The sequence below is a fragment of the Gymnoscopelus braueri genome, assembly GCF_963280865.1.
Source record: "Gymnoscopelus braueri genome assembly, chromosome: 7".
In the NCBI taxonomy this organism is placed as follows: domain Eukaryota; kingdom Metazoa; phylum Chordata; class Actinopteri; order Myctophiformes; family Myctophidae; genus Gymnoscopelus; species Gymnoscopelus braueri.
Genome location: NC_137608.1, coordinates 39,487,309 through 39,507,900, shown reverse-complemented (window position 1 = coordinate 39,507,900; position 20,592 = coordinate 39,487,309). Strand labels below are relative to the sequence as shown.

Below are 20,592 nucleotides of genomic sequence, written 5' to 3'. Positions count from 1 at the left end.
GCAGTGGATCCTAAAGCCCTCTCCGTCATTCCCCTCAGGTTAGGTTAGTTCCTGGTGGGATGTTTTTGTGCAGAGAGGCCTCCTCTCTCTCTTATCTTCCTGTCATCTCTGTGGGACAGCTAGGGCACGACTCCCTCTCTGGCTCCAGAACCGCAGGCTTCCCCTAGACACCGAAATTTCTGCCTCCAACACTAGATGTACTCTCTTTGAGGGGGGGTGGGGGTGGGGGGTGTTTAACCCATTGAGACCTGAAGCCGATTCTACATGTCTCCTAAATCTCAACAGTATTCTGAAAAACGTATGTTTCTATATCAGTGGTGCTCAATCTTTTTCATGTCAAGGACCCCCAAAATTATATGTATTTGGCCGCTGACCCCCATCAAAATATTTTGTTCCAGGGACCCCCCAGAAGCAAAGATTTTAGTTAAAAATGTTTGCTTTAAAAATATATATATTCAAAGATTTGCACACATTTTCACGATTTTTCAAAAATAGCAGATCTACAAGCTCGTAGCGCGGCACTCGGTGCCGCGCTATGAGCTTGTATATCTGCTATTTTTGAATAGCCAAAGTGTAAAATAATGCTTTTTAGCTCAAACCAAAAAATGAGCAGTAGCCATTCCTACGTATAAGTTGTGGTTGAAGGCTGAAAGCTATAATAAAATAATGAATGGTAGTGTGTGTAGATAGTCCCTCGCATAGAAATACTTGCGGGCAACAAGAAAAACACACGGCCGGGCACCGTGGCACTGAACCTATGCTTCATGCATGACTTTAGGAGAATGTTAATAAGGATTAGGACTAACAGCACAGCTGAGTTAATGTATTTATGATATTCTTCACAAGGCCAAACTTGTTTTTACCATTGTCTTTGAAGAGAGAGACAGGATCTCTGCCAAGCAACACAAACCTTCATGTTTTTATATTTTTGCAACGTTTTGTACGAACGCTTTTCCAAGTGTGTGACTCGAAAAGAATAGCAGAAGAAACGGTGGAGGAATATATAGATACAAATTCCTCCGGTTGTGCGACAAAATGAATCTGCCAGCACGGTGGTGATTTTTTTTGCAACATGTAAGCCATAAAAGGAGGGCCGTGCTGCCAGAGAGAGCGTGCTGTGACCCCGCCGACCCCCGGTGCCTGCTGCCTGGCTTCTGGTTATTGTAAGCAGCATCCAGCTGAAAGCTACCAGAGGCCTGCATGTGTATATGTTATGTTTCCAAGGAAAGATGGACCAATTAATCTGATTAGAGCCACAAATCCTCCAACATGTGTACGCCTGTCTGTAGGACCATGTGTGGTGCAGATGTGTGCGTGCGCACGCATGCGTGCACGTGTGTGTGTGTGTGTGTGTGTGTGTGTGTGTGTGTGTGTGTGTGTGTGTGTGTGTGTGTGTGTGTGTGTGTGTGTGTGTGTGTGTGTGTGTGTGTGTGTGTGTGTGTGTGTGAGTGAGATAGATGGATACAGTAGATAGATAGACAGAACAGACAGATTCTATACAGTAACAATACTGTACATTACTGTGTGAGGGACACTTTGCATACACGTACCAAAGCAATGAATGAGAACATGTCCATCCAGAAACCATAACACTGTTAACTCCGTAGCTCCGTAACTGTATGCAAATCCCGGCTGCGGGTGATCGGCTATTCTTCGGAAGTGGAGAAGCGACAGCTAAAAGCGGCTGAAACGGAATACCGGGTGAAATAGTAAACCTATCTGTCAAAGCCTACCTCGGTCTGTTTGAAAACACAACACCAGAGCACTTAAGGGGTTTTTGAACGGCCCCTCTTCTTCTCACTGGCACGGGGTATGAATATGCCTATTCTGAGGTTTTGATGCCTTTCACTTTCAGGCCCCCTCTAGACCTGACTGAGTCGCAGGCAGCCCTCGTCTTTCCGGCAGGGCCACCGCGTCGGTGCCGCCGCTGTGTGTGCCCGCTGACTGTATAAGGGCCGCGCTGAGGGGCGAGAGAGAGAGGAAGGGAGAACGAGGAGCTGACAGACAGGGCCTGATACTGCACTTCCACCGCAGGCCAATCCCCAGCTAACCCCTGTGCTGACAGCCAGGATGTAGCACTCATCCACAGCCACAGCCCAGACGCTAGTGGAGGCCCAAGGAAGGGAGAGAGAGCAGAGGACCAGTTGGTTGATGATGAGGGGGTTGGGGCGGTGGTGGTGGGGTGGTGGGGAGGTGGGTGGTGGTTTGGGTGGCACGCACCACTTACTGCGTCCAGAGCAGCACTAATACTGTACCAAGAGGGGAGTCCACTCCACAGACTGAGTCAGCCTGCCAACAGTGTGTCCAAAAGGTTGGCGGCATGACAGACCCGACTACAAACAACCACACACACACACACACACACACACACACACACACACACACACACACACACACACACACACACACAGACACACACGCGGCCATACACGGACACACACAGTCATACGCACACATGCACTTATGCACACACACACACGCACGCACACACACACACACACACACACACACACACGCGCACACACACGCACACACACACAGTCATATTACGTACACATGCACGCACACACTCACGCATGCACACACACACACACACGCACACACACGCAAGTAGGTTCTTGCAACTGCAACCAAATAGGCTCATGTGCAATAATACATGCACACATGGCCGCTCACATCATACAAGCACACACATGCAGCACCAAACAGCAACGCGTAACAACACACACACTGAACTTCAACATACAGTATAGTACACTGTAGCCGACTGAGAGAACACAGACGTGGGTACGTGTTCACACCGCAAATGCTCAGAATGCACTCATGCTACGGCCATATATTTCCTGCTGCTTTATGGCCTTTCAGCATTTCAGAGTGAATACATCTACCAAAGACATAACAAGTAATGGCTCTGCGGTATTTCCACTGACATCACTGGTCACATGATGAAACATTAGCAAAAACAGGCCTTTGAAGCTGCTTGCAATAGATAATTTGATAGCATCAAAAAACCTAAAGGCTGATTTATACTTATGTTGTATGACAGCTTTGCACGCCAAGAAATATCCGATCTACAAGCTCACAAAATGACACAAATCTTCTCTTCTGGGGGTCCCTGGCAGAGAGCATTTTCAGATGGCGGTCAGCGGCCGAATATGTATGAATTTGGGGATTGTAGTGTTCTCATGCAGTGTAGGGAACTGTCACTAAACACCAAGGTGAACCGCTGCCAATGAAGACAGAGTAGAAGTAAGATTTGACCATTAACTGTTGCTCTTCCTCATTAACATGACGGTGAAAACTGTAAAATAGTAAAACAATTGAAACATTCAGTATCTGTGTTCTTAATTGACAGCATTGAAAACTACAATCAGACTAAAAAGAAATCAGGTGAGTAGCAAATCACATAGGCACACTTCACAGCAATTAACTAGATGACAGACACCTGTGCACTAGGCTACTATACTCTGCAGACAGCAGAAAACATGGTTAAATAATTAACTTTCCCAAATTAACATTCACAAAACGTCACAAAAGGGTCACAGAAAGTTACAATAACTGAAATCAGCAACACAACTTACGACATTGCGTCTAAAATGCTTCCAAGTGGGTTTTTAGAAGGGCTTTAAGGCTCACAGCTCTGAACAGGTCTGTCTTCTCTGTGCATTGCTGCATCAAATGGCGCTGACAGGAAGTGACTCTCAGTAAATACAAAGAGTTTTCAAAATAAAATGCGCTGGTGGTACACACCTTCACAATAAAGTACTCACACGCCTTTCTAAAGTAAATAGAAATACAAACATGTTGCATAGAATTACTTAAAGTAAAAAATAAACTGAAAAATTTAACATATGCCTGCTTAAAGGAGAATTTTGGACTAAAGTTTTCTTACCTTTTCTATGACGTTATGATATCTTAGGATGAATGGTACAGTAGAACATTTTCATAACTCCACCCCTGAGCCGCCACAGCTTAAAAGGTGCGCGGATAGGCCTTAGGTTAGATCACATATTTTAATAGCTTTTTTTAATATTTTTTTTGGTGAAATCTGACGTTCATAGTGACAGAACACTATGCAACCAAAAAAAAAAAACAAAAAAAAAACAGAAGTCTCGCTAGACGAGATTGAAATCTCGAGATTTCAATCTCGTCTAGCGAGACTTCTGTTTTTTTTCTTTTTTTTTTTGGGACAGTGTTCTGTCACTATGAACGTCAGATCTCACCAAAAAAAAAGGGGAAAAAAATTATTAAAATATGTGATCTAACCTAAGGCCTATCCGCGCACCTTTTAAGCTGTGGCGGCTCAGGGATGGAGTTATGACATTTTTCTACTGTACCATTCATCCTAAGATATCATAACGTCATAGAAAAGGTAAGAAAACTTTAGTCCAAAATTCCCCTTTAAGGCAACCGAGGGGGTCCTCTCCTCGGCACGGAAAAGTTTGAGAACTACTGCAGTAGCACACAGCATACACGTACAATTCCATGAGTTTTGTTTGTGAATCAAAGCTTCATGGCCTGCTTGTTAAACCTTCAGCCATACGGTGGAGTGATGGAGAGAGAGAGAGAGAGAGAGCTGAGGCCACCGGTGACCCCGGCTCCACACTGCGAGATAGGGGCCCCGCGGCCGCTCAGAGCCGGACCCTGTCTCTCCAGCTGGGATCACAACACTACATTGGGGCTTGGGTTTCAAGAGACGGAGGAGCCCTGTGCCTGGGGCTCTGGATGGCTCTCCCCTGTGTGGCAAACCAAGGCCTGCGGGGCAAAAGAAGCCAGAGCCTGCGGGGCCGACATGAGGCAGACAGACACCCCAGGAGGGGGGTGTAGTATGGGCCCCACTCGGCCCAGCAGCCACCTCTCAGGAGGAGGCCCAGCGACAGCCACAGAGGCCAAAAAGACTGATGGGAGCGAGCCTCTCAGACCGCAGGTTTGCTTTCTTTTACTGCTGAGTTTGGGTTTGCGTCCCAACCACAGAACTGCTGCAGCTATATTAGCGTTCAATGGGGCTTTCCATTTAACCCCTTAAGACCTGAGGCGATTCTTTAAAAAAATCTAAATCCTAACAGTTTTTTGGAAAAAAAATCTAAAAAATTTAAATTCACGATTTTTCAAAAATAGCAGATCTACAAGCTCGTAGCGCGGCACTCGGTGCCGCGCTATGAGCTTGTAGATCTGCTATTTTTGAATAGCCAAAGACATCTAAAGTGACACAGATGCGTTCCAGGTATCAATGGGTTTTAACCCCTTAAGACCGGGAACGCATCTGTGTGTCATTTTAAGAATTTTCTTTGGCTATTCAAAAATAGCAGATATACAAGCTCATAGCGCGGCACCGAGTGCCGCGCTATGAGCTTGTAGATCTGCTATTTTTGAAAAATCTTGAAAATTCGTGCAAATCTTTGAATATATATATATTTTTTTTAAAGCAAACATTTTTAATTCAAATCTTTGCTTCTGGGGCAAAGAAAATAGCAGATATACAAGCTCATAGCGCGGCACTCGGTGCCGCGCTATGAGCTTGTATATCTGCCATTTATGAATAGCCAAAGAAATCTAAAAATGACACAGATGCGTTCCCGGTCTTAATGGGTTAAGTGGCCCATGATGCACAATTGATGCAGAGATGAGGTAGAATGAAACCAGGAAATGGAATCAAACAATTGAAAAAAGAAAAAGAAAACATTATATATAGATAATTAGATCAAAATGTCTCAGCTTTTTGCCTGCAGGAATACATTTTTCATGCAAAAATCAAAAGTGCTCAAGTCTCAGCATCAATAAGACAGAAATAAATAGACTTTTTTCTTTGTTGTTGAAGATTTCCCATGTTTTATCCTCTTATCTATCCCTTTCCTAGACACACGAATCATTTTTGCGGCGCTCGTGAGCCACAGAAAATTTCCCAGGAAGACGTATGGTGGCTGTTTTCTGGGAAATATTAATATCCAGCCAGCAGAGAGAGAGGCAAGGTAAAGGAGAGAGAGGAGACAGTGGGGTGGTGGGGTGGTGAGGTGTGGGATGGGGGGGGGCACACAGACGATCAGTATCACCGTATCTGATGATGAAATGCCTCTTATATTGCAGCCAGCCCCCACCCCTCCCCTGAAATGCACGATTTCTCTCCACTGCATGTCACCTCAGTGAGCAGAACATGGTGTCTGTATCCTAGCTCCCCGGAGAGTGTGCGTGTGTGCGTGTGTGTGTGTGTGTGTGTGTGCGTGTGCGTGTGTGTGCGTGCGTGTGTGCGTGTGTGTGTGCTTGCTATTATAAAAATAGCAGATCTACAAGCTCGTAGCGCGGCGCGCTACGAGCTTGTATATCTGCTATTTTTGAAAATTCGTGACAATTTGTGTAAATCTTTGAATATATATATTTTTAAAGCGAACATTTGTAACTCAAATCTTTGCTTCTGGGGGTCCCTGAAACTAAAATATTTTTAGATGGGGGTCCGCGCCGGCGGTGTGTTTGTGTGTGTGCGCGTGTGTGTGTGCATGCGTGTGCGTGTGCGTGTGTGTGTGTGCGTGAGCGCACGCACAGAATCCAGGGTGGGCATTCTCTGTGCACTCTGGTGGACAGACTGTCCTGTCATCACCACCGCACTGCAGATCCACCACATCTGCCTTGTCTTACACCAGTTAGCCCTGCTCAATGCCCCCCCCCCCCCCTCCCTCCCTCTTCCCCTCCCTCCCACTCCTCCCACTATCCCATCTAGATCATCCAAATATTTCCCCTCGCTGCTTTTTGAAGCTTCCATGGGTCACGGGACCCCGAGCACAAATCACGCTGGCTTGCCGTGGGGGGGGGGGGCCTGGTCGGAGTGGGACGTCAGGCACGTAAAGAAACCCAATCTGCACTGTTTTCATATGGGGGTTATTTTTCTTTGCCAAGAGACGGCCATCACCAATCAGCGGACGGCTCTAAACAGAGAGTTTAGGGAGCTCTCGCTGCTATACATGCTGTCCCTGGCAGTTGATTTTTTTCAACCACGTTCCCCTGGCCGCACCGAGGGTCTCTCTCTCTCTCCCTCTCTCTCTCTCTCAGAGAGAGAGAGAGAGAGAGAGAGAGAGAGTGAATAGAGAGAGTATGACAGACTGCAGTGGCTGAAGCAGAGACCGGAGGAGCCCCAGGTACACAGCTCTACTGGGGTCCATGTTGATAGATGGAAAACCAAATCCATCTCCCAGTATCCAATAAAACAAAGATGTTAGTTTTTACACTATGACACCACACTTGCCGTCGTTTTTCATACTGAATTATGATCCGCGCCGAGCAAAGGAGCCGAGAAGTTAAAAAAGAAAAGAAAAAAATATACTTCAGTCGAGCCTTTGGGTTCTATACACAAAGACCGACTCCTGGTGCCCCCGAATGTGAAACCATACACTAACCTCCCCCCCCCCCCCCCCCAAAAAAAGAGGTGAAAATAATAAAGACACAGGGGTCATAATAACAAAAGAATCAACTTTTTAAACGGAGGGGTTTCCAAGTGGAATTCTCCGTTTTAGAATCGCCCGAAAAAAGAGATGCTAGACATTTCCAGGTCAACCACGTTGGGTAGCTTACATCATTGGTTTTCAAATTGGGGTCCGGGGACCCCCACGGGTCCTTGGGGGGGTCCCCAGCGAAATGTGTTAATATAGCACCACAATCATTTTAACCTTTTATACTTTGGGCTATTCAAAAATAGCAGATCTACAAGCTCATAGCGCGGCACCGAGTGCCGCGCTATGAGCTTGCAGATCTGCTATTTTTTTTTAATCGTGAAAATTTGCGCAAACCTTTGAATATATATATAGGTTTTTTTTAAGCGAACATTTGTAACTCAAATCTTTGCTTCTGGGGGGTCCCTGGAACAAAATGTTTGAGATGGGGGTCCGTGGCCAAATACATATCATTTTGGGGGTCCTTGACATGAAAAAGTTTGAGAGCCACTGGCCTACATTACAAAGGACAGGCCTACCGACAGACAGACAGGACATTCATACAGTACGACGAGCCAGCATCCTTGTGGAACCTTCTCCTCCTCCCCACCTGCAGGGCACAAGGGGTTCACACACACACACACACACACACAGTGGAGAGGAGACGCCGGGCAGCAGGAATCTGCAGTGCTGGTTAAAGTAATCACATTGGTCTCACTGCATCTGATCTGCAGTCTAACAGACTTCCAAACAGTTGAATGAGTAAATAAAGTGCCCCGGGGGACTCCCGCTGGAGATGGATTACCACAAGGGGTGCAGCGACACAAAAGCTGAAGCCGAAGCGCCCACAACACTGTGAGCCCCACAGACACCCCCCTCCTCTCCACCCCCCCCCCCCCAAAAAAAAAGGGCCAGGTTGCTGGGCCGCTACCATGGGGAACCCGGCAAACTTTTATTAATCTTATCCCGGTTTGTTCCTCAACCTTTCTTTTGGATCAGGGCCCACTTGAAAATCTCGAAAATGTGCTTTTGCAGCCCACCCATCTGACCACTTAACAAACGGCAGCCGTTTGGACAGCCGTTTATTTTAACGATACATTTTTTTAAAGGTTTTAAAGAAGAAATATCATGACATTGTTTTTTTTTTTACATCTTTTTTTTTGTATTAATGTGATATTATCGTTAAAAACTTAATGTTTTGGCCCGGACCACTGGCCTAGCGGTCCGGGCACCTAGGCTCTTATGTAGCCGGGTTCGAGTCCCGTTCCCGATTCCGACGATCTTTACTGCATGTCTCTCCCCATCTCTCTCTCTCCCTGTTTCCTGTCCGTCTCCACTTTCCACTATCCCAATAAAGTCAGAAAAGCCCCAAAAATATATTTTAAAAAAAAAAAGATCTTAACGTTTTGCCAATTATTCGGGGGCCCCACTTTCAGTATCCTCTCGTCCCACCATGTGGGCCCTGGCCCACAGGTTGGGAAACCCCTTTCCTATAGACCGAACCTCCTGGAATCCATGCACTCACAGACACACATACAGGGCATACAGTACAGACACAGGCTGTGTTACTATAGGCCAGGTATGTGCTCTCAAATGTGTGCATTGTATAGGCCTATGTGTGTTTGTGTGTGTGAGTATGTGTGTCTGTGTGAGCATGTGTGCATCTGCATGCGTGTGCGTGCCTACTGTATATGCAGTGGTGGAAAAATTACTCAAATGTTTTACTTAAGTAAAAGTATCAATACTGCAATGTAGAAGTACTCTGTTACAAGTAAAAGTCCAGAATAAAAAATGTACTTGAGTAAAAGTACAAAAGTATTGGTTATCAAAATGCACTTAAAGTACCAAAAGTACTAAAATGTTTGAAAATAGCCGATCTACAAGCTCACAACGCGTTGCGATGCGACGCGTTGTGAGCTTGTAGATCGTCTATTTTCCCTATCTTATTCCTAGGTATAAGATAGGGATACAGTGGTTAATGTATGTTTTGTAATGTAATGATATTAATTAATGTAATGTAATGATATTTCAAATGATTGTAGTGGAGTAAAAGTACAATATTTGCCTCTGAGATGCAGTGGAGTAGAAGTAAAAGTACTGAAAATTGGAAATACTCAAGTAAAGTACAAATACCTAAAAATTGTACTTAAGTACAGTACTTGAGTGAATGTACTTTGTTACTTTACACCACTGCCTATATGTATTGTCTCCGCATGTGTGTGTGTGTGTGTGTGTGTGTGCGTGCGTGCGTGCGTGCGTGCGTGCGTGCGTGCGTGCGTGCGTGCGTGCGTGCGTGCGTGCGTGCGTGCGTGCGTGCGTGCGTGCGTGCGTGCGTGCGTGCGTGCGTGCGTGCGTGCGTGCGTGCGTGCGCTGGAGTGCATAGGACCACATAAGATGAGAATCGTGCTCACTTGGCTGTGGAAAGCGAGGGTCTGGAGGGGACTAAGGGTCCGTGGCATTCTAGGAGCCCCCCATCCCCACCCGGCCCCATTCTTCCCTCTTTCGGGTTCCTGACACAAATAAAAGGATTAGGAGCCCCCGTTTCCGTCAGACCCTCCATTCAGGACAAAGCTCTGACCAGCTTAGTGTCACACTTAATGATAAAAGTGCAAATCTCTGTCAGCCACTTCGGGCAGAAATACCAGTGTTTGGGAGGGATAATCTCGTTTGATGAAGAATAAAAGAGGTGGGGGTACAAAGACAGAAGGAAATGTGTTTTATGATATAACATAACAATACTTATACCATCAAGCCATGTCGAGAGGGTCGGATTTTGCTTTTGGTCTGTGTGGTATATGTCTACGGACACGACAACAAAAGGCCATTTCACAAGAAAGACACTGAAATGTGTCTGTCTTGGTCTTACAGCAAAGCATGTCGGAGAGAACAGAAAGAGACAAAGAACGACACACTGAGCAAGAGAGAGGATAATGTCTATGCACATATGCGCGCTCACACACACACACACACACACAAACAAGCGCGCACACGCACACACACACACACACACAAACAAGCGTGCTCGTGCTCGTGCTTGTGCACGCACACGAACACACACACACACACACACACACACGCGCACACACACACGCACACACACACACGATGAAACCTCGGAGCGTAGTGTAGAGATAAATACGCTCCTCTGCCCAGATTCCCATGTAGAGATAGAATGTGTGACGTGAGTGTGAGAGTGAGCCTTGGGCACACAACAGTCTGAATGCAGCACTTGCCACCGTGATGCCAGTTCTCTCTAGTGTATCTGCGAAAAGCCTACGTGTTGGAAAAACATTCCAGAGTGGGATCACATATACAGAGCTGTGGGGCCAGCAGCGATACTGTGCGCCAGCAGCAAGAGGCCATGTCTCAATTCCTCATGCACGTTCGACCAGACCCCCCCACCCCCCTGGAACAAGACGTGGCCCACTTCCAAACTAATTCCATTTTTAACAGCAAAAACGAAACGGAGCAGAATCAGACCTGAAAAATAATTAGAAAGAAGTATGTACATACGTATATGCTATTACCGTATGTTGCTTTTCTTTTTACGTATTCTTGCCAACACTCTAAATGAAGCTAATTTAAGATGAATAATTTCATCACATGGATGGGTACAGTTAAATCCAACCATTTCAAATAAAAACATTTTGATTCTCTTCTTATAAACAACGAACACTGGCTAAAACCGAGAAACTGAAAACATTCGCTGAGTGCGTTGTATTTCTCGGGCTGGCTACTTAAACAACCTCAAACCCATTACAGTATTTCACAGATTTGGGCCAGAATCTAATTTGTAAATTGCATTTAAATGGTTTTGCGGTGAGACCTTCCTTCTTGTTATGAAGAGTTGTCACGCTGTGAAAATAAACCTGAAGGCCTGAGGGGAGGTGAGGCTCGGGATGAAAATCACCGCATTGCCGCGTCCAGGCCTTCTCCCTCTACTGTCACTGATTAGCATTCCCCATTGACTGACATGTCCCACTGGCTGACTAACAGCCGGCTTTAGGAGATGAGGTTAAATTGTGGCTACCAACAAATTGCATGCTTGAGTTCCTCTGCACCCCTCTGCTATCATCCAGTGTAATGTGAGCACACCAGGCAAGACCCCACCTCCCCCGCCCCCACCTCAACACACACACACACACACACACACACACACACACACACAAAGCCACAGAGCCCTCTTTCCACATCCCTAGGCACCAGCCTAGCCTCTAAAGTGGTGATGGGGCACTGCCGTGGCTGAGCTTCTGTGGCTTCCCATAGAGTCCTGTCCCAAAGTGTTTTGTGTTCCAACTGCTGCTGCAGGAACACACTCACTCTCTCTCTCACACACACACACACACACACACTGCTCATCCACTCCTACCACTCTTTACACACACACACACACACACACACAACACTACCATTATTTTCAACGCACGTGCACACAAACATGGATACCACGCACGCACGCACACACACACACACACACACACACACACACACACACACACACACACACACACACACACACACACACACACACACACACACACACACACACACACACACACACACACACACACACACACACACACACACACACACACACACACACACACACACACACGGTGGCTTTACAAAAATCCTCGATGAAATCACGCAACATATAATGATATTATTACTTAAGATTTCATTACTTAAGATGATTTAGTGTGGTCAAAGTGGCCCACAAATTACAAATTAAATATTAAATGAAACGGCACACTGTTCCGCTACTGTTGAATCTGTAATAGCATGCTATCCATACACAAGTGTTTTGTTCAAATGAGCCGTTTAATCAAATATTAATCACTCAAAGTGGCTATAAGGGGAAAAACAGGAAGGACTAAAAGAGTGAATTAATGTAGTCTTTTCTTGAGCGGCAAATAAACGCTGCAACGTTCCAACAGGTCCTTAATGGTTCCAAATGTGCTGGAGGAGGGGACGGTTAGCAAGGCATGAGATGACAGATGATGCATCCTCGTATGCTGCTGGGACAGGCCGAGCCATGTTGACATAGAACCCAATACTTCCTTACAGAGGAACAGGCCCGAGTCCAGCCAGCTCCTTGCCGAGCAGTAAAAAAATCCTTGCAAGCTGAAGCAATATTATCCAGCTTAGTGTTGCTAACATTAGATTTGTCTCTCGGTAGAGGTCCTCCTTTATTTACCCAGGAGAAGTGGCTATAGACCTGTTTTCATGATTTTTTTAGACTGAATTAGACAAAAGATGCTAGCAGTTAGCATAGAGCATACACAACTGGATCAATATTCCATTACTCCTTAGCATGATAGACAAAAAGAAGCATCTCTGTTGTTTACAGAATGAGTGTTCTTTTTAACTCTGAGAGTGTGAACATGGACGCTGGGAGTGTGAAAATGGACACGTTACGGGGACACTCTCTGAGTTAAATTAAAACTCAGGGTTTTTACTGTGTGAGGGACGAGGCTGTGAGGACAGAAGAAAAAACGTGTCCATTTTGTGTGCATGTGTTTGTAAAGTAGCAGGCCACGCGGGAGTGTCCCGGGGTGAGGAAAAAACACACTGTGTGAGCTAACAGCGAACCCCAGTCGTCAGCATCTATCCAACACACTGGCTCACTACGGCGTCCCAAGCATGGCTAATTAAAAAACAACAATTTCACAGGAGGGCACTACTAACAGTTCTAAAACGCACCTCTCAGCACACCGGGGGATCGTCCAAACGCTGAGAATTACAAGGGAAGTGAGACAGGTTCTGGGGGCTCGGGTTTTATGACTTCATCTGGTCTGCTTTTCCAATATTCATAGAAACCATAACTTGAACCTCATTTCTGACTCCAAAAGCATGAATTACCAAATTAACCCATTCAGACCGGGAACGCATCTGTGTCATTTTACGATTACTTTGGCAATTCAAAAATAGCAGATATACAAGCTCATGAGCTTGTAGATCTGCTATTTTTGAAAAATTGTGAAAATCTTTGAATATATATATATTTTTAAGCGTTAGGATTTAGGAAAATAATGTTTTAATCGGCCTCAGGTCTTAATGGGTTAAGAAAAAGGGGAAAAAATATATAGAATAATCTGCATGCTGGTGAATTTTGATGAACTCCCTGTGAGCCAATTTAAATCAATATATTGCATAGAATGCAAAGTTATATGCTACCAGTATTTACAGTATACAGTGTGTAGTGATAGGTGTGAACTATATCAATACACCACACAAATTAGAACTATTGTTATAGTTACTCCTGAACAATATTAACCTCATAGTTACACCCCATCACTTGAGCGTGTCGTGCTCTAACAAGGCAGTCAATTAAAGGGGTGTTTTCCAACACTTTGGTCAAGTGATAGCCTTATTACACAAGCCTCCTTTCAAAGCATCTGCTCCGGTTAGGAGAAAAAAAGTCCCTCCAGGGGGAAGAAGAAAAAAAAAAAAGATCTCCCACTTTCTAATGATGTATAATTGACCTCTAAACACCAGGACACAACAAACTCTCCGGGGGTGGTGTAATTCCACTCCACTACCTCTTACACACCGTCCGTCTCGTTTAAGCTTGTTCCCCCTCACGGAGCTCTCGGCCACGGCGCCCATCCAGCTGACAGCCCCTATTTACCCATTCTCAATCTAACCCCATATGGAATACATGGAGGAAAAAAAGAACGCACCGACATCTTCATGTTTTGCCTCCTTTTTTTCAAAGTGTACAAATATAAAGGAACTGAGGATTTGATCTATGTATCTTCCTTTTCCTCTCTTTGACTTACAGACTGAAAAGTGAATCTATGTTTGTCAAAATAGTGCCAGGAAATAGTTTCATCAGCTTCTGTGCATCGGCATACAGTACTGTATCTGATTTATTGTTCTCCCTTTACTATAAAAAAAAGTCAAATCATAGCAATAACAACAACTATATTACCTTCATAGAAAGCCGGCCAACCATTTGCCATTTGTCCTTGCACTTAAGCTATAAACTATAAAATGTGTTTACCTCCAAAATCAGTAAAAACAACAGAATAAAAACATCAAGGTCAACTGTCTGACATGAACAGAGGAAATCCAACCAAAACATAGGCTGATAAATTCTCACATTTACTACCACATAATCATACTATTTGGAGGTGTGCTTAAATGTGTCGGTGAAGTATGAACACATACTGTACGCAGTGTTTTTTTTTTTTTTTTACACAGCACACCGTCAGGCTCCTTAACCTGTTCAAAAGGTGTGAAAGAAAGACTGCTTGCCAATTCCTTGATTTACGGCATGCTAGCTCGAGCTGATTACGGGGTATGAATCAGTTTGCTGTAGGAATGTAATTAGGCACGTAGACCTCTGTAAGTCTAGCAGCTCTCCTCACAGCCCAGAGCACTTTGTGGGCTGACAAATGCATCTTAAATGGGTGTCATAAAAGTCAAAAAGGTGGCAATTACATCTTTAAGTATCCCATCAGTGCAAATGAAATAAACAAAAAAGGGATACTTTTTGTCTAAGGTGAAGTGGGACCCTCCAGCAAGGTTATTTTTGATCATTAAATATATATATATATACTTTTTAACCTGGGAGGGATCAAGGGGAAATAAGGGGAGGAGATTTGAGCAATTAAAAGATGGAACGTGTGATGAATAACGCTGTGAGAGAGCATGATGGCGCCTAGCAGGTTGCTGTTTTTGGCGTGGATGTTTGGACTTGTCACATAACCTCAACATGCAAAATGCCAGAGGTAGCAAAGCGAGGGAGGGCTGCTGCATGCGGATATGCTGAGCTCATAATAATAATAATAATGTAATACGATATATTACGATATAATACTTATACCAAATATGGTGTTTCTAACACAATATTGTGTGTAAAAATATATAGTATGCAAATTGAGATATTTGCCAAGATATATTTTCTCTGGCTTTCACACACACACACACACACACACACACACACACACACACACACACACACACACACACACACACACACACACACACACACACACACACACACACACACACACACACACACACACACACACACACACACACACACAATAGATAAACAAAACAAGTAAGAAAGACAATATGAAGCAACAACAAAATGGCCAGGGTAAAATAAGCAAAAAAGAAAGAGAGATCCCTCTCGTTGCTGGACTATGGTCTCCCTTTTCCAGCCAAACTCTAAGCCGTGAAGCCGTGACACCGGTATCCCTTAGTTACTGCTATGAATTTCCCCATTGTTATCAACTGACTACACTGCTGTCACAAAGCTGGATGAATAGCACGCATGGCAATAGATGTAACTCATTGTTGGTTGCAAGGTATCTAGCAGAGAGCTATAATGTCCTGGTAATCGAAGCCGAATTGTTAAAAAGCCCCGACACAAAAAGCTGAAAATTCAATGACAAGCATGAAAAGCACTCATGCAATGAGAAACACAAGGCACCCCATGGTCTACGGGGCAACACTCCACATCTAGCCTTCAGTTGCTAGAAAATAAAACAAAACAAATAGACTTTAACTTTCTTCTGCTTATGTGTGATACATAATAATGTATTAATTTGATATTTCAATTTACTAATTTCTTCATCACATGATGTCTTTTTTTGCCTCATCAATTACATGAAGATGTTATTTTAATTTTAGGTTATATTTTTTTTAAAGAAATACAATGGACCTGAAATTGATTACTGCATAATTACATGATAAAAAAAATACAGCCACATTATTACTATTATTCTTATTATTACAGTTATCATAAATTTGACATATTGTGATCAAAATAGCAATATAATCTTTATTTTCACATTAGCCTGCAATATAGCAATACTGGCTACTAGCTAGGCCTACTGGGCATTTTACTGCTGTTTTAGTTCAATCTAGCAAGTTAAAAAAATAAAAAACACAAAAAATAATAAGAACAATTCTAACTGCAATTTTTTTTAAATTTAATATTAAATTGAGAATGTAGGCTATGTGCATGCATTATGTGTGTGTGCGTGCGTAATAGTTTGTGCGCGTGTGTGCGCACGCGCGCGTGCGTCGGTCTCTGTGCTTGAGTTTCTTTTTTTCATAATTCTCCACCGCCATTCAATATTTAGGCTATAGCACAGGGCTATCACAGAAATTGCCTACTAAATGACTGCCGGATGCGCCAAATGCAAAACTTAAATACAGGCCTAACATAAAACGCACAAACAATATTATTAAATCGCCCAAATAATTTAAATCAAATAGAATAAAAAAGTTAAAACAACTAACAAAACAACGTACAAAACGTAAAATTGGGTCGAATGACGCACATTAAATGTGTTCAAATTAGGCTTGCTTAATAGCAAGTCACTGACAGCATATACATATATCATCCAGACTCAGAGAAGGTGCGTTGTAGCCTATACGCTAATACACAGTAAAATCCTCAGTGTTCATTTATACATTTGTAACTCAGAGTTAAATGAACACTCAGGATTTGACTGCGTAGGCTACTTACAGCGTAAGTACTTTCTGGCATTTTCCTCCTTTTTGTGCTTTTGAACTCAACGTGGCCTACGATATTATTACTGTTCGTCACATACTGTAGAGACGGTGAATGGACCATCAACGAGAACTGAATTAAATGGAGAATCCTTCTCCAATTCCCGCACATATTCTTCCTCGGCCTGGTTCGTTGTGACCACATAATAAGCCCTAAACTATTATGAATGCGCTCACTGGTCCAGTGGAAATAAATATGGAAATATCGCCAACTCTATGACAATAATATAGCAATAAATATGACAATAAGATATAAACCCAGTAATGGGATCATCCGCCAGCCGTGGAGTGAGTGAGACACATTGAAAAGTATGAAGGCCTGTAGGCCGACTGTAGAGAAGGGATACAGGATTGGTGTGTGCACTAATAGGGACATCTGGGCACCTCGATGTAAAATTGGCTATTTTTGCCCAAAATGTAAAAATATTTAATATTTGAAAAATGGTCTTAAGTCATGTAAAGTATGCATGATGTGAACATGCACGGTACATCAGACTTAAATATATCCTTCAACTTCTCGTTGATGCCCCAAAATGACTGGAATATACAGGTTTTGTAGCCATTTGTAGCAATTGTAGAAATATTAGACCTTAATTGTTGAATGTCTAAGCATGTTCTAATCATGTATACTTTACTCGACTTAAAAACATTTTCCAAATATATATGTATATTTTTTACATTTTGGAAAAAAATGCCGATTTAACACAGAAGTGCCCACTCTTCCTTGGTGCCCAGTGCCCACCTATCCTGAGACACATTGAAAAGTAAAGGCCATGCACTTGGAGCATCGGTCGGGCATATAGTAGATCAGTGGTTCTCAACCAGTGGTCCGGGGACCACCAGTGGTCCTTGGGGGGCGGGGGGTTACCAGGGCAGGCTTTAGCTGGTCAAAAATAATCAGATAATTCAGATATACAAGCTCATAGCGCGGCACCGAGTACCGCACTATGAGCTTATATCTTCTATTTTTGAAAAATCTTGAAAATGTACATCTTTGAATATACATATTTTTAAAGCACATTTTTTAAAACTCCAAATATTTGCTTCTGGGGGTCCCTCCCTAGCACAAAACATTTTCAGATGGGGGTCCGCGTGGCCGAATGTATATCAATTTAGGGGTCCCCTTGGCATGGCAAAAGGTTGAAAACCACTGTAGATAGATAGATAGATGGTCAGATGCATGTGCTTACTGTTGGTAGTCATGCTTGCAGTAAAGTTTCCTCTCTCTGAAGTAACAGCTGGTGGTGAGAGGCTGTTGACACACGGTGCACTGCAAACACTCCTCATGCCACGAAGAGTCGTTGACTCTCATCAAGAAGCGGTCAGAGATGGGACGCTGGCAGCCCTCGCACACTGACGGATGGTGACAGTCAGACCCTAGAACATATTTGCTTGTGTGAGTCAATTGTATAGGCCGGTCAAACACACACACATATACATACACACACACACACTCAAAGGGGGGGCTTGTATAGTTTGTAGGCCTACAGGCCTATAGGACATATTGTCAGATAGAAGAATACACAATCACATGTAAATGTAAGTCAATAATAAACTGGCATTAATTAGAATAAAGTCGTTTGACTCGTTCTTACCAAAACGAGACACTTGTAGCTGTATAAGCTAGCCATAGGCCTATACTGGTATGTCTATACTACACCATCTGTATAACGAGTCCAGATACGATCATATATCAATCCATCATCAAGTTATTTGATGTCACAATCATTAGACTACTAATGCAAAGAGGATGCCAGCCCAGCAGGCTTTTTAGAGGGCATAACGATACACATTTTTAATTTTTTTTGGGGACGACGACGTTGTTGTTGAACACAAATCTTACTTTTCATCTTTTGTCAGCAACATAGCATCAGATGACAGAGCAAATTGGCAATTTAAGGAAGTAATCAACAAACTATAGCCTACTGTAAAATCTTTTCAAACATTGGCCAAATTGTCAAATAATATAAGAAAGAGGCAACATTCGTGAAAATAGCAGATCTACAAGCTCAATGCCATTAGTGAGCTTGTAGATCTGCTATTTTCACAATATTCATCCGTGGAACCGAGTCAAACTAAATGTAATGGAAAAACAAAAAAAGCTGCAAAGGCTAAAAAACATGCCAGGAGAAAAGGAAGGGCTGCAAGCATTCACGCGTAAGCTAATGGCATATGCGTACAGACAGGCCAGGAAACCAAGTCAAACATTCTTTTTACATTTATTTTTTAAATCCCGGACATTTTGTTAAGCTATGATGAGTGATTCCGCATTTAGTTTCGAGTGTGTAATGTCTATAAATATCAATCATCTTACCAAGCATGAGTCCAAGCGTGGCTTGTCCCGAACGCAGGGGGTGATCTTCAATTTTGATGCCGTCCAGCATGATCGAAGAAGTCTTGGACACTTTTCTGGTGGAGAGGCGCTCTAGTGACACCAGACCTGTTGCAATATCCATGATTACGATATGATGATCTGCTAGATCGTTCGTATCCCCACAAAAAAAGAGGCTCCTCGAAGATGCTGCCACTCGTCTCGTAACCGTAAAACCTGTTGAGAGAGACGGTAGGAGTCCCGATCGAGAAACAGCCTTGCTGGAAGAACAAACTTGCACTAAAACACAAGCAACAACTCGCCCTCTGATGCTCACAAATCTGTCAAAGCCACGCAGCCTAAACAAATGGTTGATCGGTCAGAGTAAAGCGATAATAAACCTGGCAAACTCTCTGAACAAGTCACCTGTTTATTCAGAACGGGAGGAAGCTGTATCTTCCTGCAGCGCCGCGCCGACGGAGAGAAGCTTATGGTTCCCTATAACTTTGTTATAGAATGTTTCTGTTTTCTAATCAAGAAGAAAAAATGACAAACAAAATCCCAGATTTGTGAGTTGAAATGTCCCGACGGTGACTCTTCAAGTATTAGAGGGCTGGTGATGTGCCCCTCGGACCCCTGTCGCTTGAAAAAGTCTGAGTTGGAGATTGAAGGGATCGACTGGGATCCTCCCACTGGCTGCTTGACTGCATGCATGAACACACTGTGTTTGAGGCTCTCTTCACTGCCATTGGGATGCTATTGGTGCAGAGTAGTGTATAGGCTACAGTGGTTCTCTAAAAAGTGGGTTCCAGTCCAGGGACTCTCAGGGTTCCTTGATGTGTGGGGTTCTAAATTGACCCTTGCGAGTCTGTAACTCTGACAGTATACAAATGGAACCAAATGGACCCTAACAGGTACATTTGGTTCCATTTGTATACTGGGAGGGGGTCCTTGAAATGTTAAAGTTTGTGAACCTCTGGCTCCACAGAGCCGCCCCAACACACATGGATAGTCAGACATAAATAACAATTTAACAATAACGAAGTAAATCGATTAATAAATAATATTATATTTGGGGGGGACATCACATAGCATAAGATATAATAATAATCATAATAATAATAAATAATAAATAATAACAATAATGCAACTATAATCGCAATAATAGCCTACTATTACGTTTGAATATATCATAGGCTATCAATATACCTTTATTAACAATAATATATATTTTGCCTCACATTATATTATAAAACGGGGCCTTGTAATATTACAGTATCCTAGGATAATTTAGCTTCATGGGGGGATGTTTGAATGATGAAATGGGCC

At 43.5% G+C, this 20,592-nt stretch overlaps 1 protein-coding gene across 2 annotated transcripts in view; it reads right to left on the bottom strand.

The window, feature by feature from the left end:
• Positions 1–19,408, bottom strand: part of lmx1bb (LIM homeobox transcription factor 1, beta b) — a gene marked incomplete at both ends in the record, with an annotated part of 70,668 nt that extends 51,260 nt beyond the window's left edge. The window contains 2 exons of one of the 2 annotated variants that reach the window (XM_080432119.1): positions 18,143–18,329; positions 19,267–19,408. In XM_080432119.1, the coding sequence (XP_080288245.1) occupies positions 18,143–18,329; positions 19,267–19,408 (329 nt within the window). The remainder of the gene's footprint in view (positions 1–18,142; positions 18,330–19,266) is intronic. The other variant, XM_080432120.1, reaches the window with a different exon arrangement.
• Between the last annotated feature and the right edge of the window lie 1,184 nt (positions 19,409–20,592).